At 44.1% G+C, this 26992-nt stretch overlaps 1 protein-coding gene across 3 annotated transcripts in view; it reads left to right on the plus strand.

Moving 5' to 3' along the window:
- Positions 1–26992, plus strand: part of LOC127053919 (microsomal triglyceride transfer protein-like) — a 40059-nt gene that overhangs the window by 4248 nt on the left and 8819 nt on the right. For 2 of the 3 annotated variants that reach the window (XM_050959338.1, XM_050959340.1), the window contains exons 2-13: positions 8562–8743; positions 10892–11035; positions 12277–12384; positions 12868–13014; positions 16891–17030; positions 17712–17865; positions 20061–20218; positions 21131–21299; positions 22756–22863; positions 22992–23204; positions 23928–24142; positions 25958–26055. In XM_050959338.1, the coding sequence (XP_050815295.1) occupies positions 8562–8743; positions 10892–11035; positions 12277–12384; positions 12868–13014; positions 16891–17030; positions 17712–17865; positions 20061–20218; positions 21131–21299; positions 22756–22863; positions 22992–23204; positions 23928–24142; positions 25958–26055 (1836 nt within the window). The remainder of the gene's footprint in view (positions 1–8561; positions 8744–10891; positions 11036–12276; positions 12385–12867; positions 13015–16890; positions 17031–17711; positions 17866–20060; positions 20219–21130; positions 21300–22755; positions 22864–22991; positions 23205–23927; positions 24143–25957; positions 26056–26992) is intronic. The other variant, XM_050959339.1, reaches the window with a different exon arrangement.

Raw genomic sequence — 26992 nt, forward strand, 5'->3', positions numbered from 1 at the left:
GCTTGACGGTTTTGGAGGGACACCTGTCTGATCACCCATGTTTCTTTGGCCAGGGTTTTTTAACTTTCTCCGGTTTCATTTGCCATTATTTCAGCCACGGCTTGTAACCTTAGGAGTCTTTTTGCGTGGTGTATTACTCCCCCAAGTGGGATAAAGGAAGTGCCAATGGCCTCTTCCCAAGTTAAGGGGCTTATGTTATGTATATACCATTGGGCATCTAGTAAGTCCCTTCTTTTTCGCCTGAAATTACGGAGGCGTTCTCGTGGGAGGGACTCTAGTACCCAGAATTGTGGGAAGAGTTGGGCGGGATAACAGATACCTGACCAGTTAGCTGGTAATACAGTATAAGCTTTGGATCCACAAACCCAATGATGGCCTATTAAGGCCGGGAAGGGTCAGTTGCATCTATTTGTTACATAGGTATCTGCAAATGAGGAGTAATATCCTCCAAAGGGCACAGGGTAATCCTCCTTACGAGGAGTGGTAGTATTTGTATGGCATTGGAAGATTGTATTATTTTTACTAAGATTACTGTAGGGGGAACATGAGATTTATTTTTCTGTTTGATCTCAGGTTGAGAAAAAATTCATATTCCCATACCCAGCCCGCCATTCTTTAGTTTTGTTTGAATAATCCCATACACCATTTGCCACAATATGCTGAAGGCAACGGCTTTTTCCCAGATCCAGCCCTGTCCCATTACACACCCAACACCAATGACCTTTTCCCTCCACCACACTTATCCATTTAGATACATTTATTCCCACTGCGTCCCAAGTGTCATTGCTGTTCCATGTTTTGTTAAATGGACGAGGTCCTCCAGTGAGGTCTGGGGAATTGAGTGGGATAGCCAGGACAGGAACACCAGCTTCAGAGTAGGCTGGGATGTGGCTGCAGACCCAGCATTTAGAAATATTAAGGGTCTGAGCTATCCACACTTGCTGCTGGATAAAAGAATTGTCATTGTGGGCTCCCCAGACCTTAAGACACCAGCAGCCGAGGAACAGGCGCCACCAGAGGCGCATGTTGGAGGCAAGGCCCTTCTGGTTCTGACAACCTGAACTGAGGGAACCACAGTCGCGGTTTTATGTCCACCAGGCAGCAGGCGTTAGGCTCACTACTGCTGCTTCTAGGCCTTGCTTTAGGTCATCGTCTGCTTCTGGCAACCCTTATGAGAGCGTAGATTGTAAGGTATTGCAGGCTGTTCCTCTACGTCTTCTTCTGGAGTCAAAACTGACTCTGCGCAGTTCTGAGGTGTTGATTGGTTCGCCGGGGATGGTGTCTTCTTACACTGTGAAGCATGTATCCACGCTGTGATGCCAGATAGCTTAACAGCTGTCTGGGTAGTAAGCTGTACCTGATGAGGCCCCTTCCACCGAGATTCCAAAGCGTGTTTTCGATGGTGATGCCATACGTAGACCCAGTCACCTGGCTCAAGGTTGTGGCAGGTGTCAGAGGTGGGTTCCGTCGGCCAGGCGGCTTGAACCTGTGAATGGAAGTGATTTACAGCTTGCATTAATCCCTTGCAATATTGAAGGAGCGTACTGTGAGTCAAGTTCAAGTCTGGGACTGGAGTAATGGTAGCCACAGTTCGCATAGGGCGTCCCATAACGATTTCAAAAGGACTCAGTTTATGCCTTTGGGATGGAGTGGATCGCATTTCCATAAGGGCTAGTGGTAAAGCTGCTGGCCAGCTTAACCTTGTGGAGTCACAAATCTTAGCAAATTTATTCTTAAGTACACCATTTCGCCTTTCCACAGCACCTGCACTTTGTGGGTGGTAGGGAGACTACAGCAGGTGTGTGACATGTAATATACGATCCAGGTGTTGAACATTTTGTCCGGTAAAGTGTGTACCCCTGTCACTGGACAGAGTGGCAGGAATTCCCTTGGCAGGCATAATATGATTTAACAAACATTTAGCAACAGACAGTGAGTCAGCCTTGTGACAAGGAAAGGCTTCAATCCAACCAGAAAATAAACATACCATAACCAAAATAAATTCAAATTGTTGACACTTAGGCATTTGTACAAAATCAAGTTGCCAATGCAAGAAGGGTGCTTGGGGCAAGCCCTAGAATCCCTGAGCCACTTTTACAGGTTTACCAATATTGTGGCTTTGGCAAGTGGTGCAGGCGGCACAGTGGCGGGCTGCAAAAGAGCTGAAATGGGGAGCCCACCATCCCGCCTTAGTTAGAGCAGAGACCATCCCCTCCTTTCCGACATGCGAAACACCATGTAGCAGGGCGGCCAGCGATGGGTAGAATGAAAAGGGGCTACAAAGGCACCAATGGGCGAACGCCAAAGGGAATCAGGATGTAGAGAGCAACCCTGGGCAACCCAGGAGTCTTTTTCGGTTTCTGGGGCAGAATCTTGGAGCAGGGAGAGGTTAGTGAGGGACGGCGGTGGTATAGAAACAGACAGGGAACCTAGAAATGCATCTGGGGAAGGTTCTATGGCAGCAGCATGTTTAGCAGAGGCATCAGCAAATGCGTTACCCTTAGCAACATCAGTGTCTGCCATCGAGTGGCCAGGGCACTTAACAATAGCCAGGGCAGAGGGAAGTAAAACTGTATACAGGAGAGCAGCGATATAGGGGCCGTTCTTAATAGGGGTACCGGCAGATGTAAGGAAACGCCGAGCTTGCCAGAGGGTACCAAAGTCATGTACAACCCCAAAAGCATAGCGGGAGTCAGTGTAAATGGTGGCGGAGTGTCCCTCTGCCAAAAAGCAGGCACGGGTGAGGGCAACTAATTCAGCAACTTGTGCTGAGGTTACAGAAGGTAAAGGCGCAGCTTCTAGGGTTTCAGAGAGTGACACTACAGCATATCCTGCAAGGAGACGACCTTGGTTGTCTCGAAAACAGGAACCATCAATAAACGAAACAAGGTCAGAGTTAGGGAGAGGGACATCAGAAAGGTCAGAGCGCGGGACGGTGATAGCAGAGACAGTTGCAAGGCAGTCCTGAGGATCACCATCATTAGACAAAGGAAGGAGAGTGGCAGGATTTAACTGAGAACAGCGCTTTATAGTGATATATTAGGCCGACAGCAGTAAAAGATCATACCTGGTAAGCCAAGCGGAGGAGAGGTGGCTTGTATTGCGTTGTAACAGCAGAGTTTCCACAGAGTGAGGGACCATGAGAGTAAGGGGGGAGCAAAGGACAAGGGATTCAGACATTTAGACTAAGCTTGCTGCAGCAGCCACAGTACGCAGGCAGGGGGGCAGGCCTTGGGCCACAGGGTCCAAAGTGGCAGAGAAATAAGCTACTGGGCGGTTCTTGCCTCCATGCACCTGAGTGAGAACTCCAAGTGCACATCCAGATTGTTCATGGCAGAAAAGGGTAAAAGGCTTAGAATAGTCTGGCAGCCCTAAAGCAGGGGCAGAAGCCAAACCTTGTTTGAGGGAAACAAAGGCAGAGTCTGCTTCAGGTGGCTATGGCATGGGATTAGGCACAGAGAGTCGAATAAGTTCCTGTAGAGGTTTTGCAAGGGAGGCATATTGGGGAATCCATTGCCTGCAAAATCCAGCCATGCCCAAAAATTTTCGGACCTGGCGTGGAGTGCAGGGTCGGGGAAAGCTAAGGATAGCCTGGATGCGGGTGGGAGAAAGCGTACGGGAACCGTGGGAGAGGAGAAAACCAAGGTATGTGACAGAGGTTTGACAGAGCTGTAGTTTAGAGTGAGAAGCCTTGTGACCTTTGTTTGCTAGGGCAGTAAGGTGCACTAAAGAATCAGTTTCTGAGGCAGATAACGAGGGGGAACAGAGAAGCAGATCATCTACGTATTGGACTAGAGTGGACCCAGATGGGAAAACAAGGTCAGCTAGGTCTCGAGCTAATGCCTGGGAGAAATAAGATGGACTTTCCGTATACCCCTGAGGGAGCATGGTCCGTGTATATTGCTGTCCCCTGTAGGAAAAGGCAAAGAGGTACTGGGAGTCAGGGTGAACCGGAACAGAAAAGAAAGCAGAACACAAATCAACAACAGTAAAATGAGTTGCAGCTGGTGGGATAGAAGCCAGGATCATTGCTGGGTTTGGGACAACTGGAAAAACGGGTATGACAATACGATTAATGGCTCGAAGGTCCTGAACAAATCGCCACGATTTGCCATCAGCTTTTCAAACGGGGAGGATAGGAGTGTTACAGGGACTGGAACAGGGAACAATAATGCCTTGCTCCTGCAGGGCAGTTATCACCGGAGCAATGCCAGCCTCTTTCTCAGGGTTTAAAGGGTACTGGGATAGGCGAGGCAGGGATTTGGAAGAGTCAACAGTAATGCAGACAGGATCGGTATTTAAGCGGCCCACCTCAGAGGGATGGGTTGGCCACAGAGAGGATGGGACCTGCGAAATTAGGTGCTCAAGGGACAGGACCAGTGGGCAACAAGGGACCGGAGTAGAAAGGGACGTTTCAGACAGCAGGCAGGCTACAGAATCACTCAGGGAAGACTGGGGAATTTGTAAATAGATCCCATCCGGGGAACAGTATATGGTGCAGCCAAGCTTACATAACAGATCCCGACCCAAAAGGTTTACTGGAGTGGAATCAGAGAGAAGGAAGGCATGATCCGCAGAAAGGGGACCAACCTGGACCGGTAGAGGTTTTGAAAGGGGATAAGGGGTTGGGACTCCCGTAATGCCCACAGCGGACACGGTTTTTCCGGAGCAGGGAACCTCAGGCAGGTCGGTAGTATGAACTGCAAAGAGCGAAGCTCCCATATCAGCAAGGAAAGAGAGAGAAAGATCATTGATAGTTAACACACACTCACCCGTGGGAGTGAGAGGTAGTAAAGGGGCTAAAATTTCCTGAGGTTCCCTGGTGTCCCGTCATTGTTGTGGGGCAAAGTAAGGCTGGGGGCTGACTGGCTGTGCTGGCAGGGAGTTTAACTGGTTGTTCACAGAGTTACCAGGCTGGCTTGGACACTCATTCTTCCAATGTCCCGGCTGTTTACAGTAGTTACAAACATCCCCGTAACCCGAAAATCCAGTTCCCTGTCCCCTCCCACGACCACATCCCCGTCCCTGGTATTTTCCCCGCCCCCGGTACTATTTGCCCTGCCCTGAATAATGCTGTATTTGCAAGGCCATTAACTGCTGAGCTGATTAAAAGGAAAGGAAGAGCAAAGTACGTTGGCAGTGCTCTGCCACTGTTTGCAATTTGTCCATAGTTTCGGTCTCCCATCCAACACTTATTCATTTTAGCAGATTGCCAATAGCAGGCAGGAGGCCATTAACAAATGCACTAGCCAGGGCGCCCTGTCCATTTGTATCTGGTTGCTGTATACCAGAATGTTGCAGAAAAATGTCAGTTAACCGGGTGCGATAGTCGCCTGGATTTTCTCCCTGTTGTTGTTTACAGCTATTTATGGCCGTCCAGTTGGTTTTAGGAGTCCATACCCGAAGGATGGCTTCAAATAGATTTTTAGCTCGTTCCTTACACTTTTTTCGGTATTCAGCATTAGGACCAGTGTCTGGCAAAGTAGAGTGGCGGTCAGCAGCGAGCCAATATGCTGCTGTGAGCCATTTTTCATGCTCACTAGAGGCTGTTACAAGTAGCTTGCACAGCTGCAGGAGGTCTGCCTCAGAGGGTTCATAGGTATCACACACTAACAAAAATTCCTTTGCAAATTTGGTAGGATTTTCTCGGGGCTTTGGAAAGCCTTTTATAATTGAAAGGAGCTCAGTGCGAGTCCAGGGTTTATAGATCCAAGTGGGACCCCCGTCCTGGCCCCCAGTATGCGGGATTCGAAGGGGAGCCTGGATATTTTTAAGGCCCAAGCGCGAGCTTTTATGAGGCAGAGCAAGTCCAGAGGAATGGGCCTCGGCAGTACCAGATGATCCGGACGGGTCTGAACTGGAGATCTCTGGGAATTGTTCCTGATCTGGGAGATCTGGTAACAGTTGTTCCTGAGCTGGGGGCGTGGGTGGCCGTCTATTGATTCGACGCAAGGCTGCCAGGCCAATTAATGCGTCTTCTTCATCCTCGTCCCTGAAATCTAGCAAGGGGTTTTCTTCGTTTTTTCCCACCCAGAGACAGGCGTATGAAGGGGGGTCTGCTTAGAGAACAGGATAAAGGGGAGCGCTCGGTCTAGTGGTGGGAGGGGAGGTTTCCAGTAAAGCTTTTAACTTATCAATTGAATCTTTGAGAGAGGCAAGTTTCGATTCTGTCCATCTACAATTTGCCTCTTCCTACCATTGCATGAAACAATCGACCTCTCCTTTTGCCAATTTAGTTTTAGATTGGCTGAGTTTGTCTTTTAAGACATCTACTCGATCCTTATCCCAAGATCCTAACAGCGGCCACTGAGTTTTGGGGTCTCCCTGAGTTAGCCTAGACCATTTTTCCAGAAACTTACAGGAGTCCAGACTCTTCCTAAAATACATAAAATGAGCCAGAGTTCCTTTAGGGAACTGCCCTGGCTTAGACGTCTGATTACCCATACAGGAAGACTTCACACACCAATCACACAAGAAGGAAATTAGGGTTCGTCAGAGCGATGCCCAGTGCAACACACAAAAGGAGCCCACAGGCTACTGCCTCAATCGCCCTTGCTTTCACACTAAGGGTTTTACCCAAGGTGCGGTGCAGCTGCGATTGTGCAGATTTCACTCACTCAGACTGCGGGGACAGGAACCCCTTGGTCGGCCGATCCCCGGACGGAGACGGCACCCAGACTCAAACGCTCCATAGAGAGTACGGATAGACACAGAGACAGGACAGTGCTCAGTCCGGACAAAATACAGAAATAATTACCTGACCAGATTCCTGATGTCAGACCCCGGGATCCCTACCAGAACAGAGTGGGAACCAACAGGTTTGATGACGCAGACTTCACTGTGGTCGTGCGCCTTTCCGTTCTAGTGGAGGACCGCTTGGGCCAAGTGCCCAGGTGCCGGCTGCCACGGTCATCCTACAAAAATGGTCAGGAATCACACAGTCCCAGTGAAGACGGTTGCCATCTCGGTGGGACCTCTAAATTGTCAAAGTTAGAATCAGGACTCACAATTTGTCAGACCACTCTGTTTATTAGCGCAGCGCTCCGCCAATAACACTCAGAATAAGTGAGTGGCCATGCAAGGCCCAAACAGTCTTATTTATACAGATAAAAGAGCGGGAATTAGACAAAGGGACAAAGAAAGCAAAACAGTAAAATTCACCTGGGGCACAGCATGCATATCCTATTTCCTTACTGTTATCGATCTAAGGCTAATATTTCACCAATTGCCCTTAAACGTTGCAATTGTTCTATGTTAATGTCTGTATTCCTGACACCTGGTTGCAACATTCCAACAATTTTGCTTAAAGGTACAGACAACATTTCTTTAATCCTTTCTATTCTTACAATATAATTCATTCTACTTTCACGGAGGCTAGAACATCAGCAGGTGTAAATTGGGGTAGCTTCATTGAAGTTTGGGCTAATTTACACTAATTGAGGATCCAGGCCTTGAAATTCAATTTTCTGGGTTAGATACAATAAATACTGCTAATTCACTCTCAGTTTTAGAAGTGATTCCATTTCTTTTTCTGCTCTGTTGTTGATACACTGTAAAATGGAAGACACAAGCAGATAAAGCAAATAGTTTTGTCGTTGTAAAATAAAAATGTTTTTTCCCCTGCCAGTCACTTGGTTAGGCTTTACTGCAAATGACTCAAGGCAACTTTTTAAGGTGATATATATATATATATATATATCAAGCTTTCAGAGTCAGTGGAGTAGGACAGAGAGAAATCCAAATGACTGTCGAACATGGGAGTAGATTCTTCCCTAGTGTCACCCCACTGGCTTTATCTGCAAATGTACATTGCCGGTATTATCATGGACATTAGAAATAGAAAAGGCCTTTTAGGTCACTTGGCCAGTGCTGGCCAGCCCTGTTCTGTACATTGTTTCTAATGCTTTGTGAAGTCTAGTTCTAAATGTCTCCCTGGATGGCAATTCCACCATTTGGGTGATTATGCCACAGAATACAAAACTCGAGGTCAGGAAGCATTTCTTAGTATTTAGCCTGATTTTTCTCTTTTTAAATTTGAATTCATGGTGCAAGACCCATTACTGGTCTTAAGCTCTCATAATGCCATAAATCACTGGTAGTTTTTGCAGGGTTCCTCCTAAAGGTTCTTTGTATAAATCACAGGCTTTGAAACATCTACATCTGTGAGGGGTGAGTCTGTTATTGGCACTTGGTGGGGAAAAGCAGAGCAGAGACACAAGCTGTCAGAAAGCTCAGTCAAATCTAACGGTGTAGACAAGGTCCTTTCTAATCTTTACTCCTAATTGTACCCCTTTTTTGAAGGGAACAGGAATAGGAGTTACTAAGGCAGGATAAGTGGAGGTTTTTTCTACCAACCTAGGCCTCAGCAGCAGGACCAGGGAGAATAAGAAAACATATGTATTAATCTCAGACAGGTTCTGATCTAAAGCCCATTGAGGTCAATGGGATTCTTTTCATTACCACTTAACCTATCTGCTGAGATAAATTTGAATCCAAGCCATCATGGGTATTGAGGAATGTGAAAGTGTGTGTGTGGCTTCAGTTCTGGTCTCCTTTCATAGGGAACTTAGAGACACCATCTTTCCAGCCTGGAATCCTCTATCAATACCGCTACACACTGCAGGTGCAGCTAGATTATGTCTCAAGGTTGTCCTTGCAAGGAAGTCGGATGCAGGCTGAAGCTTTGGTTCAGGTGCACCTGCTCTGGAGAAATCATGCAGGGGAGCAGCTTCTCCAGATCCAGGTATGTGATGGTTTTGTCCTCTAGTACCTGCAGGCCCGAGAAAAGCTATTGGTGCTTCTAGTACCAACTGGCTATGAGGATTTCCTTTTAGTTCAAGTGGTAGAGCTACTACTGCTGGATCATCTTGGGCTCCATCGGCAACTGGTTCCTCCCATGTAAGCAGATTAAGTTTTTACTCAGGCATGCTGACTGTGGAGAAACTGGCCAGTGGCTTGTCCTTACCCAAACATTAATAAGCCAGTTTAGGGCCAAAGCGCTTGCCTGAGAATTTCTTCACTGAATAAACACATAGCAATGCTAACTTCAGTTGGTGGGCACAGGGGACATTCAGTCCCAACCATCTTCTGTTTCCAACATAAGTGGTGTCTGTGAAGAGTCTATGAGATATGTTAAAAATAGGTTTGTCAAGTGATTTAAAAAATAATTAATCACATGATTAAAAAAATAATCTCCATAAAAAAATTTATTGCCATTAATCGCATGATTAATCGCACTATTAAACAATAATAGAATACAATTTATTTAAATATTTTTGGATGTTTTCTACATTTTCAAATATATTGATTTCAGTTACAACACAGAATACAAAGTGTAGAGTGTTCATTTTATATTTATTTTTATTACAAATATTTGATTGTAAAAAAAAAATGAAATTTTATTTTTCAATTCACCTAATACAAGTACTGTAGTGCAATCTCTGTCATGAAAGTTGAACTTACAAATGTAGAATTATGTACACAAATAACTGCACTCAAAAACAAAACAATGTAAAACTTTAGAGTCTACAAGTCCCCTCAGTCCTACTTCTTGTTCAGCCAATCGCTCAGACAAACAAGTTTGTTTATATTTACGGGAGATAATGCTGCCTCCTTCTTATTTACAGTGTCACCTGAAAGATATTTATGTGTCAGATGCACTAAATATTCATATATCCCTTCATGTTTGAACCACCATTCCAGAGGACATGCATCCATGCTGATGACAGGTTCTGCTTGACAACGATCAAAAGCAGTGTGGACCAACACATGTTCATTTTCATCATCTGAGTCAGATGCCACCAGAAGAAGGTTGGTTTTTTTTTGGTTTTTTTTGGTGGTTCAGGTTCTGTAGTTTCCACATCAGAGTGTTGCTCCACACCTTGTCCCTCTCAGATTTTGTAATGGACTTCAGGTTCTTAAACCTTGGAACCAGTTCTGTAGCTATCTTTAGAAATCTCACATTGGTACCTTCTTTGTGTTTTGTCAAATCTGCAGTGAAAGTGTTCTTGAAACAAACAATATGTACTGAGTCATCATCTGAGACTGCCATAACATGAAATATATGGCAGAATGTGGGTAACACAGAGCAGGAGACATACAATTCTCCCCTAAGGAGTTCAGTCACAAATTTCATTAACACATGATTTTTTTTAACCAGCGTCATCAGTCTGGAAGCATGTCCTCTGGAATGGTGGTTCAAGCATGAAGGGGCATATGAATGTTTAGCATATCTGGCACGTAAATAACTTGCAGTGCTGGCTACAAAAGTACCATGAGAATGCCTGTTCTCACTTTCAGGTGACATTGTAAATAAGAAGCAGGGAGCAATATCTCCAATAAATGTAAACAAACTTGTTTGTCTTAGTGATTGACTGAACAAGAAGTAGGACTGAGTGGACTTGTAGGCTCTAAAGTTTTACATTGTTTTGTTTGTGACCGCAGTTATGTAACAAACAAATCTACTGTAAATTGCACTTTCATGATAAAGAGATTGCACTACAGTACTTGTATGAGGTGAACTGAAAAATACCATTTCTTTTGTTTACCACTTTTACAGTGCAAATATTTATAATAAAAATAACTATAAAGAGAGCAGTGTACACTTTGTATTCTGTGTTGTAATTGAAATCAATATATTTGAAAATATAGAAGATTTAATAATTTTAAATTGGTATTCTATTGTTTAGTAGTGTGATTAAAACTGCAATTAATCGTGATTAATTTTTTTGAGTTAATCGCGTGAGTTAATTGCGATTAATTGACAGCCCTAGTTAAAAATGCACTCTGTGGCTCCCCTCAAGTCAAATGGCCAGAGGCGCTGGGAAGTGGAACACACACACGCTCTGTGACCCATACCCTCAGACATTCCATCTGTCTTTTGTGGTTTTAGATCCAAGACCTAAAAGTCTACCATGATTCAAAACACAAGAAGATTCAGAATGTTACTGGAGACCCATCCACTGAGGTTGTGCTGGGCAAAGAGGACACCGCAGAGCTTCAGCTGCCAGTTTTCCTCCACTGGAATAATGGGAAGGTGTGTTAATAGTACCCCACCCACAGACACACAAAGAGCACCTCACATCCCTATTCAAATCCTGATGAGTCCCTCATTTTCCCTGCTTTACATTCTTGCCACTCTCAGTATGTGGTAAGCACCACTCCTCTGGCCATGGACCCCAGGATGAAGTGCTCCTCAGACGCTATCAATGCTGCTGTTTAACTGGCTAGTGGGAGAGACTGCTGAGTAGCAGACGGCTTTCCCTTTCTGGGAATAAGTGCCCTACCCCAGCCTTTCAGTGTCTGAACACCTGCCAACCCAGACAGTTAGTCACTTCACATCACGTACTAATGGAAGGCACTCCAATATTATGGTGAGGAGGGTGCTCTGAGCACCTCTATAGAATAGAATACAGCAAGTGAAAGAATTTGGAAGTAGATCTCCTGCATAGCTGTGCATGGGACGACTATAGAGTCAGCCAGTGGGCTCCAGGTGTGATAGTTCTGTTGAAATAGAACAGGCTTGAGTAGTCTGGGTTAGCTGTGATGGCTCTAAGTCAGATTTTTAGGTGAGAGAGTGTTGGTTATTGCTGCATAGAAGCTGATTACTTAAGAAAACTCTTGAAAGCTCTCCTACACCCCTCTGCTGTGACTTGTAGGTTGGTCAGGGAAGTACAGACACTCTTTCTGAAGTCTTGCTATTGCTACAAAGCCCCCTGCTCTGTCGTACATTACACAATTGGGTGGTATACAAGAGCTGCCCCTGCACTGGTCCTACATTTACTGTTCAGTTAACAGCTGTGGATGCATCATAGGATTCGGATGAAGATAAAAGAATGTTATTTCGACAGTAGAGCAACGTTCCAGGTACCCACAGGTGGAACTGCCACTGCTTTAAGGTTTGTGCAAAGTGGAGAGGCCTCACTTTTTAAAAAGACTTTGTGGCCAAAAATGTATTGTGAAATTAAGCCCATGCTAGTCAGGGATATCAGCTGGGTTTTTTTAAGCCTTTCAAAACAGTGTAGTCGTCACTTAGTTCTAGTACAGTGGCAGCACAATAAATGTTTCTCTCATCCCCCATGGAGTCCCTTGCCTGAGGTTCTCCCTACTGCCCCCTCATCTGAAATTTTTCTCCACTTTGAACTGCCATATCAGTCTAGAAAACCCTTCTGAGAGCCTGGGGAGAGGGGAATTCTCTCATTATCATGCTCATCATCATGCTATCTCCATGCCTTCATGCTGAGTTCTTGTCCCTAAATCATACATTTCTTCTCGTAGGTAGAAGGCATCTATGGAGATAGCGGAAGAAGGCCCCAGATCTTGAATCTGAAACGGGGCCTCATCAGTCTCCTCCAATTCCAGCCACATTCTGGGACAGCAACTGAGGTAGGAGCAGAATATTTTTTTTCCCAAAGAAAAAGATGCAGGAACCTGATCTTAGTGCATCAGTAAAACCATCCCTGGAGTGAGAGGGTATTTCCCTCTCCAAACCTATTGCTCTTTTCTGCAATTGCTATTTAGTGCCAGTTACCATAATGTTTTTCATAATTTCTGTCATTATATTCATGCTCTTTTTGTGTTTACTTGCTATAATGACTTAAATGTCAAACACCCATTTGGGTGTGCAGTTGCCTGATTTTATACACTCAGTTTGTTGCAGTAACTATGCTAGGTAGAATAGGCATGTGGTTTTTGAGCCTCATTTTCAAAATGTGGCCCTGTATCTGGTTCTGTGCAGATTTTCTACATAATCTGTTCAAATTGGATTGCATCATTTTTGTGTATAGTGAACTATATTTTGTCCTCCTACAAGTTCTAGTCACACATTATCATTTCATAACATGATTTCTTATATTTGTTTGGCTTCAGGAGGATGTTTCTGGGAGCTGTCAAGTCACATATGTTGTTTCCAAGGATTCCATTGTAAAGACAAAAGATCTGCAAAGCTGTACAAGGCCAAAGTTTGGATTCACCTCCGTTAACAAAGCAAGTCCATTCCTACATTTGTGGTGGTGGGTTAGAATGTTCCTGCCCCAGTCACACCCCTTTTAAATGTACTACGCTTCTCCAGATCTTACCATAAGGCCAGTAACTTCAGGGAGATCCCAAAGTGAACAGTCTCAGGTGTATTATGATCATTTCATGCTGGGGCTTAAAGAAAGCTTTGAAAAGAAAGAAAAGTTCACTTTTGAAGCCTCCTTGGGGTCTCTTCTGTCAAAGCTTGGTGGCTACTGAAGAATTAAGGCAGAATCAGATTAAATGATCATTCTGAGCCTTATGCTCAAAAGGAGCAAAGGAGACTGAATATCCAGAAATATTTGCTAATAGTGAAATCAATTGGATTGTTGAAGTGGAAGAGTGTGACAAGAGAAGTGGCAGAAGCCCCAATGGCTGGTTTCAGGCATTCAGACCTGGCAAAATTAGGTACAAATTCTAATGATGCTAGTGGCCTTACATCTGCCTATGCCAAGAGTGATTTGACCCATATCTTAGATTTCACTGAAAGCACTGGAATAAACTGTAGGGAACGAACCTGTACTATAGGTGACGTAATAGGAATATTTATATAAAAAAGCCATTTAAATGTAAACATGGCACATTTCCCAAAGAAAATAATGGAATTTCTGTCAGAACCAAATTCATGAGGACACAGGTTTGCCCAGAGTGGATGTGTGTGTGAGGATGAGGTTGAAGGCAGTGGTAGAGCTTAGTCTAATAATTCCCATTGAGTTAATGGCAGTCCTGATCAGGATCAGAACTATAGTGCCTTCACTGGGCTAAGAGACAACATGGTCACGTGTGCTGAGTGCTTGGCTAGAACTCAGAAGTCCTGAATTCCATTCCTGACTCTCCCACAGGCCGGTAGTGTGACCTCTCTGAACCTCAGTTTTCCCATCTGTAAAACAAAGCTAATGACCCACCATTGTAAAGTGTTTTGAAATCCACAGATGAAAAGCGCTGTATAAAAGCCGAGTGTTATTACTCCTATAATTCACTATGTAAACTGGGTCACTGTATCTCATGTACAAACATTCACAAAGCAAACCTGGTAGTTTCCTGCAGCTCTATTCTTCCTCTGTGACTTCCCCATTCATAAAGAATCCTCCAGGTAATGGCCCAGGTGCTCAGATAATGTCTCTTGAAGTTATCAGAGGTCTCTGAGTGAAGTTGAGAGCAACAAAGAGGTGATGGTGAAGTCCAGCAGGTGCGCCATTTCTTTGGAAAAAAAAGAATCTCGTGCAAGGTCATTCTGCCGCACAGCAAGGGAGTCAAGCATTTTTGTCTTGGGTTCACTCTTGATAATTTGTGCTTTTTCTCTCTTTTTTACTTGGTGAATGGCCTTGTGAATAAGCACACTAACCTAGGAGGCTTTTCCTTTCTGTGCTTTCCTTTTTCACAGGAGATTGCGGGGTGGGGGCAAGGGTATTGCTGGTGAAATTCGCTAAACTGAGACTGCTACAGAATTAGGCTTCTCTTTATCCACAGAAGATCCCCTCACATTGCCCCTTTAATATGATTTGGTCACACTCTGTATTAGAAATCTATTAACACATTGTTAAGTAAGAGGTTACTAAACAAATAATAGATGTTACAAATGTGAGTTGTTTGCATTATAGATGGTTATAAGCACAACAGCAGAAGATGTTATAGATATTTATAAGCCATGGTTATAGTGACCTGCTAGGCTTTATAACAATCTATAACATCTGTTACTAATTCCCTGAACCGTAATTCCCCCCAATTAAGGGTATCCCATAATTGCAAGGATATTGGGGGTGAGGATGGAGGTTGTCTCTCTAGATTGTCTGAATCTTTGTGACCAGAATGAGTGTGATATGAAACAAAGACAGTAGGGAGTTACCTAGAAAGAGAGCTGAAGACAGTCAGACCTGTAGTGCTGTCAACAGAGGCTGATGGAACCCCATTCAGAATCCATTGCTATTGCTGTGTGAGGCATTCATTTCACATTTGTTTAGCTAGTGATTGCACAGAGCACTGTGTATCTCTTGATGACTAAAAGAAACAGCCAAGCCACCCAAAGCATAAGAGATGCCCTGTGTTAATACATTTTGTTATTCATCTCTGGAGACCAGGACTCAAATATGGAGTAAGTCAAAAGTGAAATGTGTTTGGTGCACTCAATCTAGTCCCTGGGACATATGTCCATAGCACAAAACCACTTCACAAAATTATGTATCAAAACTCACCTTCAGTGCCTTTTCTTGGGCCACTACTTGTGCAGTCCTGTGCGGCACATGAGTGATTAGAGGCTGGCTGACCCCAGACGGTAATTCTCTCTCTCTTAGTCCAAAATCCCAAGTGTCACTACTTTTCCCTTTAGCTAAGGCTTTGGCAATGGCAATTTGTAATACATGGAACCTTCCACTGGGTGTCACTGTTCCTCCACACTAATCACCGCTATAGCCTGGGAACCTGAGAGGAAACATCTCTTTTTAGTTTAAGTGGTCTGGTGCTGAACATGGCGCCAGGTTATATCTTGGAAGAACCACTCCTCCCATGCAGGCTGGATTTCCTCTTAGAGCCTGTTGTTCCACTCACAGAAAATTTCTGGTGGGAGTTATGCACGTTCTGGCAGCAGTGAAGAGATTAACAAGATCCTACTGGTGCATAGAGAATGCCCTAAAAGTAACTATTAACTTTGTGCTCTACAGTTAGATATAGAAAATAGAGTAGGCATTTCTTTATTTTTCCTTACATACATTTTAAGATGAATCTGGTGTTCGTAAAAGGGTAGGATTGAGTTAACAACCTTTCTCCGCAGCCCCCAGCCTTGTTGAAGATGGCCCCACTCAGCTCCGCCAGCCCACAGTTCAGGAACTGAACTAGACTGTTCCATTTTTGGGCCCTACGCCATACAGTTATTCCAATGCACTTGAGCTCTCAGATAAAGCATCTCCAGCTGTCCTACTCCTCTCCTCTCACAGCTCAGTCAGCCTTCCTCATTCCTTTTCTAGCTATTCCAAGCCTGTGCCACCTCCCAGCTCTTCAGTGCACTTAGCTGTAACCTGAAGCAGTCCCCTATAGTCTAGTACTAGATCCCAGCTCAGCTTAGCAAATAGACACCAGTCTTAACCTGCAACAACCACTGATATCCCTGCCTTGGATTCCTAAATAGCTCTGTGTCTGTACTTCACTTCTGATCTGACCCACCCTCTGCTGAACCACCTCTTAGTTCTGCTATTGCATCTCAATCCCAAGTAACAGTATGCCTTGTCATCAGGGCCACCTGGGGGAGGGGGCAAGTGAGGCAATTTGCCCCAGGCCCTGGGCCCCGCAGGAGCCCTGCGAGCCCTGGCCTGGCGGCGGTCCAGGTCTTCAGCAGCATTTCGGCGGTGGGTGGCCCTTCAGTCACTCCAGGTCTTCGGTGGCATTTCAGTGGCAGGGGGCCCTTCAGTGGTGCCGAAGACGCACAGCGACTGAAGGACCCCCTGCCACTGAAATGCTGCCGAAGACCCAGAGGAGTACAAGCACCACAGCTCCCCCACTTTTCCCCAGGCCCCCTGAATCCTCTGGGTGGCCCTGCTTGTCATTATAGTCCTGGACTCCACACAATAATGCCATTATATTCAATGCAGGACCTCCTACTATTATAGTCATAGATGTGTCCAAGCACCTCAAGCCCCACAAACAACATCCCCTCCTAGTTCAGTTCTGGGCTTCTTCCCTAATGACCAGAAAGTGTTAAAGCTGCCAGGTTGTGTGGTGGTTCTGTCATGATGTGGTTCTTTCTTCCAGTAGGCTCCAGGGTAAGACTATCAAATGCATAGACACAACTTTTCTTAGAAATAAAAAGGAGTGTAAACACTGAAAGGAGAACAAGAAAGGAATAGATTGGCAAAAAGATAATGTGTTCGTTTCATTTTTTTGCAGATTTTTGGAGTTCTGTGGCAACCCACCAGCAAAAGCTTTTACTCTGTACAAGGAAGTCTCATCCAGTCAGTGCTGTCAGAGGAAAGCCACGTGGTCTCTCCAACCTTGAAGTCCTCCATTGGCACCAAGATCTCGTCAAGGTTAGTGCTGTGCTTGTTCCAGTGACTTGCATACACTGAGTAGGCTGGAATGGGATCAATGTCTGCCTACCAGAGATACTCTCCTCCCATGTGGGTTTGATGTCCTTGTTGTGTCTTGATGTGGGCCGTGGAGAGATGGTGAGAGATAAAAATTGGGCATACTGAAAAAATCATCCCAGAGGATTTGTATATTCTGGCTCCCACATAAACCCAGGGCAGGCTACAGGAGTACAAAACACACCCCAAAATTAGCTACCTTGAAGGCTCCTCCCCTTCTCTTCATTTTCCCCTTGCACCTTCTAAAATACTAAATGCCCTTCATTTACCACTAGATCCATTTCACTTCACCACAGGATACACCAGTTGTTCTCAGACTTTTGTACTGGTGACCCCTTTCACACAGCAAACCTCTGAGTGTGCCCCCGACTTATAAATTAAAAACACTTCTTTATATATTTAACACCATTATAAATGCTGGAGATGAAGCAGGGTTTGGGGTGGAGGCTGACAGCTCATGACCCCCTACATAATAACCTCGTGACCCACTGAGGGGTCCCTACCCCCAGTTTGAGAACCCCTGGGATATACCATACTGATACCAGCACATGTCCTGACCAACCCCTAAGCATAGGGAGGTTTAAAAGATGAAACCCTTCTCAACAGCCTCTTTTCTCTCATCAGGCAGCAGCTTAAACTTGTGTCTTCTTCAATGCCTGGCCCTGCAGAGACTCCTGGAGAAAGCCTTCAGGAAGCTCTGGCTGGCATACTGGAAAAGCACCAGCCTATAAGCACAATTAGTGAACTCTTCAAGAGGACCTGCATGCAGTGCCCATCAGTGAGTAGCACCAAACTCTTGCAGAAGAATTCTCTTTCTAATGTGACACTTGGAAATGTAAAACAAAGTGAGATCTAGCTGGAGAAGGCCGAAGGGCCTAAGAATAAATAGAAAATCAGTACACACTGTGATGGCAAGGAAGGGCCAACAACAGCAACACAGCCAGTATCTATCACTGTGAGAATAAACACAATGGCTCAAAAGAATTCCCTGGCTAACTTTGACCCAGGCAGTAGGTAGGGAGATTGTCCACCAAAGTCTCATGATCAAAAGGGCTGCTTCATCTCATAAAGTAATGAAGTGCTAGTGTAAATGTACTAGTTCTAGTGTGCCCACAGGGAGAAAAGCAGCTAGAGATTCTTCCTCCAGGCAACACTTATATCAGGTATTCTTATAGTTTTCCATAGTTCCTCAGTCTAATTGGAATGTTATGCAAGGTCCCCAAAGTGCCGCAAAAGTTTTCAAAATGTTATTCCAGTGCTGCAGATGAACAATAACAGGCTCTCTGAGTAAACCCATGGAGTGTGGTAAGCCGGTCTGCTGTTATATACTCTGAAATAATACACACTCAACCATGGACATTAAAACTATTGTACTGAGAGAGGAAATATTGCCCAGGATACTGGGGCTACCCTCCATTGTTTTTGGAAGTGTGATGGGTTCTTTAATAGCACCTGAACAGTAGCCACCAGAAATGGAAAGAAGGAACCGTGGGTGAAAGTTTCACACCAAGGACAGCACCCCTAACAATGCCGATGTTAAACATTATTTGTATTCTAGTGGTGCCCAGAGGCCCCAGCTGAGATGGAGACCCCCTTTGTTCAAAGCCCAGTAAAAAGGATAGTAAGAGCCAGCTTCTGCCCCAAACAGCTTGTAGTCGAAATAGACAAGAAGAGGAGGGCAACAGAAGCGTGAAGTGACTTGCCCAAGGTCACACGGCAGTGTAGTGGCACAGTCAGGATCAAAATCCAGGTCTTCTGACTCCCAGTCCAGTGCCCTATCCACTGAACCATGCCTTGTACAGGTTGTCTCATTAAAGTGGTCAGACCCTTGATAGAGTCCCAAGCCCTCATTGTAGCAGCTGGGGCTATTAAACTGTCACTGCACAGCATAAGTTTCCCTCTCATGTCTGCTCTTCAACACATGCTTCACAGACCAGCCCATTTAAATGCATTTTCTCTGATTTTGTGGATGGAGCAGTGGACCTTAGCCATCAAACTTTTCAGTTTCATGTCAGGTTGCATGCCAAAAGCATAGCCCTCTGCTCCATTATGAATGCACATTCCTGATTGGTTAGAGGTACTGTCTAGTTCCTTGTCAGGTGTTTGGCCTCAGTAACTAGTCCTGGAGGTTCACTGCTCACAGGCTTTTCTTTAAGAGCTTTGATGATTGAAGGTCAGGCACTGAAATTATTAGCTTTTCAAGGCTGGTGCTTTAACTCCCTTGCTTGATCTTTTTCAAAGGGTGATGAGAAAACTACAGCAGGAGGACACCTGGTATCTGGGACTCCTGAGTAGGAGTAACTTGCCTTGCAAATAGAGAGGCCAAGATTCAGCTCTCACTTCTCATTCTTAACACTGTAGTTCTTCACTTTGTAGTTTCTGCATGTCCAAGGTTATCAAGTCCACCCCTGTTCCCTGTGAAGGAGCCGAGGTGTTTAGTAGCCTGGAGCCACACTTCTGTGAACTTGTCAGCCCACGTAATGTAAGTGGAGCTGAAATGGGTCAATACAAGGCACTACAGAAGGAAGGAATGCTGTTGATGCAGAAGGTAGTGCTCTTCCCTCTAGGTCACTATTTAATCAGTGTCCCAGTCTGCTATTGCAAGGGGCGGCGGGGAAATGATGGGAGAATTTGCAGCTGGCAACTGAGATCTTGATTGTCTCTGGTCATTGAATATCTCATGGACTTTTTACAAGAATAAAGATATTAGTCCTGGCCAAATTCCAGCTGGACCATAATATTCTGCCTACCAAAATACCCCTTACAGTGACATGCTATTCTTTATTTCTGTCCTAAATATTTGGAGCTAATGTTGTTGCTAGCTGTGGAAGGGCTGCCAATGTCCATGCCATAGATGGCTGCATTTAAGGGATGGGTAAAATAATCCCTGTCTTTATACGGTGTACATTTTGTCCCATGCTATGGCATCTATATAAAATTGCCTTTATTGGTAATATGAATGTTTGTTTTCAGCTCAAAACATATTTGAGGACTCTTGGTAACAGGAGGGTCAAAATGGATGTCTCCAAGGTGTCGACAACCTGGCAATTCCACAGGTTCATCCAGATGCTGCGTGGTGCCAAGAAGAGGGATGTCCTCCAGCTGCTGAGGAAAGCTCCGGAGAAGATGATGTAAGTAAATTCCCCAGTGACTGTCTGTCCAGAAAAGGCAGCAGCCATTCTTACAGACACCTGTGCACAGAGCAGTTTCTGGACTCATTTTAATGATTAACCACATTTCATTCAGGCAGATGTGAAAAGAGCTCATTATTATTCCCAGTATCTCAAATGACCAGTCTGAAGAAGTTCAAGGGCCACTTTTTTAAGGACTTGGCCTTTTCTTACAAGGTACCCTGAGGTAATTGGATGTGTTTGGTGCAGATTCAGCACATTTTAGAGTAAACGCTCTGGTGAACCTTTCAGAGACACGTGCCCCATATAAACGCAGATCCCTGCTCTACATGTCCCATTCAGTAATTCCAGGACAATGTCATTTTCCACTTCCTGTGCTGAACTGTTGCATGATGTTACTGTGCACTTTTAAAGGCTGCTGCTTGCCACCCAAAGAGGTGGTTGCATTTCAGTGCTAGGTGAAATCCATAGGTGATTACATATATATGGTTCTAGTTCAGCAACTGCTGTAAATTATCTCATTTATGGATGAAAGCGTCTCTAGAAATGGTAGCTAATTATTTAGTTTTATAATTCATCCAACTGAAGCTGCAAAGGGTGTTTATATAGGTAGAATGTGAATTGAGCTGGAATTACCCTGCACACTTTTGAAAGGCCAAATTTAGCCCTGATGTAAGTGGGTGCAGTTTCACTGGCTTCAATGGAGGTCTGAATTTACTTCCTTATCTGGAGCCAGGGGAAACAGAAACAAAGGATCATATTCTCAACTGGTATATATCAGTGTGGGTTCATTTGACTTTAATGGACCCTATGCCAGTTTACACCAGTTGAGGATCTGGCCCCAAGTGGTTCCATCCTCCCCATGTTCAGCTGTACATGACACACATAATTCGCTTTCTCCTCTCATTCCAGTACCTTCTTCATTGATGCTGCAGTTGCTGCCCAGTCAACAGCTTCCTTGGCAGCTCTCTCTGAATTTCTGGATTTTAGCAACCAAGGGCAAGTGCCCCTGCTAGAGCAGTTTCTCTATGCTGCAGCCTTCTCTCCTCGGCCCTCGAAAGAACTTCTGCGCCTGGTGCTAGTAAGTCAGAGGCATTTCCTCACTCCTCTTCTGCTCTTTGGTGACATGACTACTGGATTTGGGCTTCATCCTGCTCCCATTAAGTTAAGGGGAAACTCTCAGTGACTTCAGTGGAGTAAGATCAAGCCCTCACAAAGGAGAAAAGATAAAACGCTAAGTATGTCTTTTGTCCATTCTAGCATTTAATGATGCCACTTTAGCAGCAATTCTCATGATTTTGGACAAAATGCTGCCATGTATTAAAGGGAGCAAGTTGCCTAGGTGTATTGACTAGAACTGGTTGAAATTTTTTCAGATAAGATGGGTTTTTCCCCCCATCAAAAATGATTTGTTTGGGAAAAGAAATTTTACATGAAAAATGGACTTTTTCGTTATTTTTCAATTAAAATTTTATCAAAATCATTATGGAAATGGTTAATAACATGATAAACTTACTGAAAAACAGGTTTGATAGTCAACAAAAAATCAATAATGCTGTTAATTAACATGTCAATAACAACTGGAAAAAATTCAGACAACGAATGAGTTCATTTTGATCTCAAAGTGGAAATAATTCTGAAATTGCAATGTTTTTTACAAATCTCTTTTCTCTTTTTTTCAGCCAGCGTTGATGTTGACATCTCAATAACTGTACTTACACAAGGCCACAGGGTGTTGGGAGGGAGGAAAGGGAAATGAGTAATTCTGTGAAGCAACCCCTAAAACCACGGTTAGCTCTGGCAGTCTGAGATCAGAGGGGCACTGAGAACGATCTCCTGCCGCCATGTTGTTATGTAGGAAGGCAAACCTAAGATGGAGTTGGAGTTCCTTTTCACATTTCTGGAGTAACTAGTGGGCCAGGAGTCTTCCAGGCTGGCCTCAGGACAGAGCACAGCCTTTTACCGTCCACACTGGTGGAGCCTATGAGAGCTTGGAGGGAAGGTGTTTTTACACCTCTGTTGACAAAGACTTCTTTTGTTCAACAGTCATCCCATTATGGCGTGGGGTTGGCCTTCAAAGGGAAGCCTGTGCAGCCCTCCTCAGCTAGAGTGCTGAGACCACATAAAGTAAAAGACAGGTTTATACTGGAAGGAAAAGCTGGCCAGGATGTTTAGGACTCCATCCAAGACATGCAAAATCCCACCAAAGGGATTAAGGTGGGGGAGGAAAATTAATTTCTGTGTCATATCCCTCTATTTAAATTATTATTGTACATGAATACTTGAAATGGGAATCAACATTCTGAGGAAATAGGTGGCATGGCTTTATATCAGTGGGCTGATATAGACAATAAAAGCTTAATTGCCTGTTATGGAAACCAGAATATTGTGGGACTAGGCCATGAATTGCCCCCTCCCAGGCAGATGAAAGCAAGGCTAGAAAGACTCTCTCAATAAACCCTTTAGGGAAATAACTAAAACATATTCTCTCTCTCCCCCCATGTCCTGCCTTCATTTTGTTACACCCACTCTCCCAGGACAAGCTGAATGGAAAGGAGTTAGACCCTGCCATCTGGGAAACAGGGATAATTGTCATTGGCTCTCTTGTTGGCAAACTGTGCCGGATGAAGCTGTGTGGATTGCAGGTGGGTTTCCTGACATGATTGCTTCAATTATTCTTTTTAGCCCTCCCCTTTTTTCCCCACAGCTGCCTGAAATTTGTGTCATGCTTCTTTTTCACTCTGCTCTGTTTCTCCCTCCTCCGAATAAACAGGAAGTAGGACTTGGAACGGAAACTGTTCTGAGAAGACTAAGAGACACCAAGGAGAATTCTGAGATAATCATTTACCTGTTGTCCCTGCAGAATGCCCTGCTCCCAGAAACCATTCCTACCCTCCTGCATTATGCAGAGGAAGGGTCTGCAGGGGTCTCAGGTACAGCAGTATCTGCCCTACAAAGGTTCTCCTCTCAGCATATCACTGGTGAGGTATGGAATGAGCCTACTTAAATCAGAGTTTTTCCTTGTGCATTTAAAACACTCTTCCATGAAGCAGCCCAGGTGTCTGTGTCCCAGAAAGTGTATGGGATATCATTCTCACCAAGTCACTTTTTAACTATTGGCATTCTTCGTATTTCAGAGAGATAATACTTCCCTAAATTTTAGCTGCTATTCCCAAAAGTCCCTCTGTCCTGCACTGAGAAGGAAATAAGTGGTGTGCTTGCCCCATGGTGCTTAGATGGATGTATCCAATTAGCAGAGTCTCTGTGTGGTGACTGGACTTAATGAGATTTGTTCTGCACATTACTGGAGCTGAAATTAACTGGGAGCTTTGTGGCTCATAGGCATTAGCCATACCCGGGGAGCCAGAATGGAGAGTACCTTTTTACCCAAGTCAGGAGAAAATGTGATAGTCTTTTCAAATCTGATATAGTTCCCTGGGTCTCAGCCTGTCTTTCTAACATCTAGAGGTCTCTCAACTTTCCAGCACTTTCTCCATGCCTTGCCACCACTAGGAGAGATGCCATCTAGATTAGGAACAGGAGGCAGCTCTGCAGGGCATTGGTGATGACTATGCTTCTGTTTTTTTGCCTGGAGCTGTAAATAGTAGATTTTCTGTTCAAAGCCCAGAGTGTAGTGTGAGATGCCATAATTATATATTTGGTGTTGGGAATGGTGAGAAGTAAGGTTTTAACTATATTCTGGCTTTAGGTGAAAAAGGCAATGAGGAGGATTTTCCATCAGAAAAGCAGAAACTATGAAAAAACCTCTCGACTGGCTGCTGCTGAAATTCTGTTGGACAATGAGCCTTTGCCCATGGACCTCACCAATATCTTGCTGGCCACCAGAGAGTTGGAAGCTGAAATGTCAAAATTTTTACTTTCGAAAATCCAGACTAGTTTACATTCTCACCATCACCCAGCCAGGTGAGTATGGAGACTGGAAAGTATTAACTGTGACTCTAAGACCCAAATCCCTTTTTCCCTTGTTCTTTTTCCTCTCTTTCATTCTCTCCAACATTCTCTCTCTTCACTCTCACCTGTTAATCTTTCCTTTTTTGTTGTTTTTCCCCGTAAGCAAACTAATCTGATATAAGGTCCCAGATTTGTTGGTATTCCCTGGGTGGTTGCCAGTTGAAGGCAGTAAACAATATAATATGGAACACCAAAATGACAGTGTAAAAACTGCAGAAGTGTTCGGAAGCTTAACCCCCGGGTTGCAAGATATCTATAAAGTATGAGCAATGATATTAGTCTCTCCAGATTCTCAAAAAAAGCCTAACCCAACACCTGACTGAAATGCAAAAGTTTTTGAGCTAGGCAAATAGTGATAGACTCGAGGAGCTCAATTTATTTAGCTTAACAAGAGAGAAGGTTAAGGGGTGATGTGATTACAGTCTGTAAGTACTTACATGAGCAACAAATATTTGATAAATAGCTTTTTAATTTAGCAGACAAAGTATAACAAGACTCAATGGCTGGAAGTTGAAGCTGGACAAATTCACACTGGAAATAAGATGCACATTTTTAACAGGGAGAATAATTAACCATTGGAATTATTTGAGGCTTGTAGGGGGTGATTCTCCCTCAGTGGCATTTTTTAAATCAAAATTGGATGTTTATATTAAAGATACACTGTAGTTCAAACAGGAATTATTTTGGGGAAATTCTATAGCCTGTTGTACAGGAGGTCAGACTAGATGATTATAGTTGTCCCTTCTGGCCTTAGAATTTATGACATATCGCACCAATGTATTTGAATACATTTATTTCAGGTAAAAAAGTGAATCCAGTTTCACCGTCTCTTCATGGTCTCTTCATTTATAACAAGCAACTTTTCATTCACAAAAATATACACAGAAAGGGAAAGTGTTGTAATGCTCCAATGAACAGATATTCACAGGAGTGTTCACATAACCACCGTGAAAGCTCTTTGGGGATTTGGAAGTCATCCACTCAAGAAAGAAACAATACCATGGTCACCTATGTTACAATCACATGCTTAAATAGAAAATTAGAAATAGCCATTAATCAAAGCAGTGCTCATGGTAAATTGTTTGTAAGCAATTCACAGGCCAGGATATGTTTGCACAAACCAGTTCTTAAATCATTCTGAACAACAGACTAAATCATAAAAAAAAAAAAAAAAAATCAGTTTGCAGATAATCCACCAATAGAAGAAGATTACGTTTACTGACCACATTGACCAATATGAATACTTCAGCCAGCTCTAGCACATCACATTCTATTCTTGTAGGACTAAAACTACACCCAGACCAAGGAATCCCTGAGCTAGGAAAAGCTTTTATAGCATTTCACAACTCGACTCTGCTCCACCCTCTCTCTCCCTCATTTTCTTCTTCTGTCATGCTCCATGGTCTTCTGTCCTTCTCATGCTAAGGAAACAATAATTACAACCACCACTAAGGCTCAAACTTATGCATGTCATGAATAGCTGCTCATGCCATAGGGGATATTGCTGAGCTATTTTCTCCCTCCTTTAGGAGATACAAAAGAAGAGAAAGATTATAAAGGAGCTTGTTTAAGTAAAGCTGTTTTTATGCCATTTATATTGTTCTCAATGTATTGTTAAATTATATATTTAAGTGCATATCTCCTACCTCCCTAAAAAACCTTCCAAAATGGCAACTGACTTTTCTGAGTTTCTATTTAGATTCAGACACTAGATTTTCCTGTTTTTCTGCCCCACCCATACACACCTTTTCCTATTTTTTTTCCTAGGAAAGCAATGAAAGAAATTCTGAAAGATCCACAGATCAATAATTACAACTACCTCTCCAAAGCTGGCAGTTCCTCTTCTTTCTCAGGACCCTTAGCAGGTGACAGCATGGACAAGATTATGTTTAAGTTCATCTCAAAAGACCAATTGAAAGTACCTGTAGGCAGAGCCTACTTTTGGAATCCATTGTCAAGAGGCACTGGGAGTTACAGGGGATCTCTAACTTGTGTGACTGTCCCAAATTTAACACGAGGTGGCAGGAGTCCTCTGTATGTGTCCTGAGATGTCTAAGCACATTGGATATTTCTCCATTAGCTCTAGTTGCATGTACTTTAAAAGCAGTGGGGAAGGACAGGCGATGGAAGAATATGTGAGGGAAAGAAACTGCTGTGGTAGGGCCACCACAATCCTAAAGCTGTCTCTACCTGTAGAGAGTAAAATGACTCCTTTATGGAATGAGGCACAAAATCAGTCAGACATGGTCACACATTAGCAGAGCCATTGTTCTTGATTCTTTACAAAGGGAATCAGTGCCACTCTGAAGCTGGCTGTGCAGAGTGATCTCAGACACATACCCCATCATCCAAATACATCTGTTTCTGACATACTGCTTGTCAAAGGGCACCCCCATCCTGAAGCACCCTCCTGTAACAGCCACAGCATGCCAAGTATGCATGTCTCAGTTTCCCCTTTCAGAGGCCCCAGTAACTCCACTTCAGGTTCGTTTAAATAATACCCCTACCACACTCCGGGTGTATAGTCCTTAACGCTCCATTCTTTCCAGAAGCCCACCTCCCACACCACTTTCTTTGTTGTGAGTCTTTCTATGCCATACTCCAGTGTCTTCCACCACACCTAGTTTCCTTGTCAGGCCTCTTCTGTCTCTCTGCCAGGACACCCATGCCAGCCCAGCTTGGGGAGTCAGCTGACCAATCACAGGTGCATTGGCCTCTTCCTCTTAAAGGACCAGTGCCACCATGTGGTACTTCTTCCCCCACACTTTGTACAAACACTGATCATGCTGGTATCACAGTTCT

Source organism: Gopherus flavomarginatus, chromosome 6 (genome assembly GCF_025201925.1).
Source record: "Gopherus flavomarginatus isolate rGopFla2 chromosome 6, rGopFla2.mat.asm, whole genome shotgun sequence".
Classification (NCBI taxonomy): Eukaryota; Metazoa; Chordata; order Testudines; family Testudinidae; genus Gopherus; species Gopherus flavomarginatus.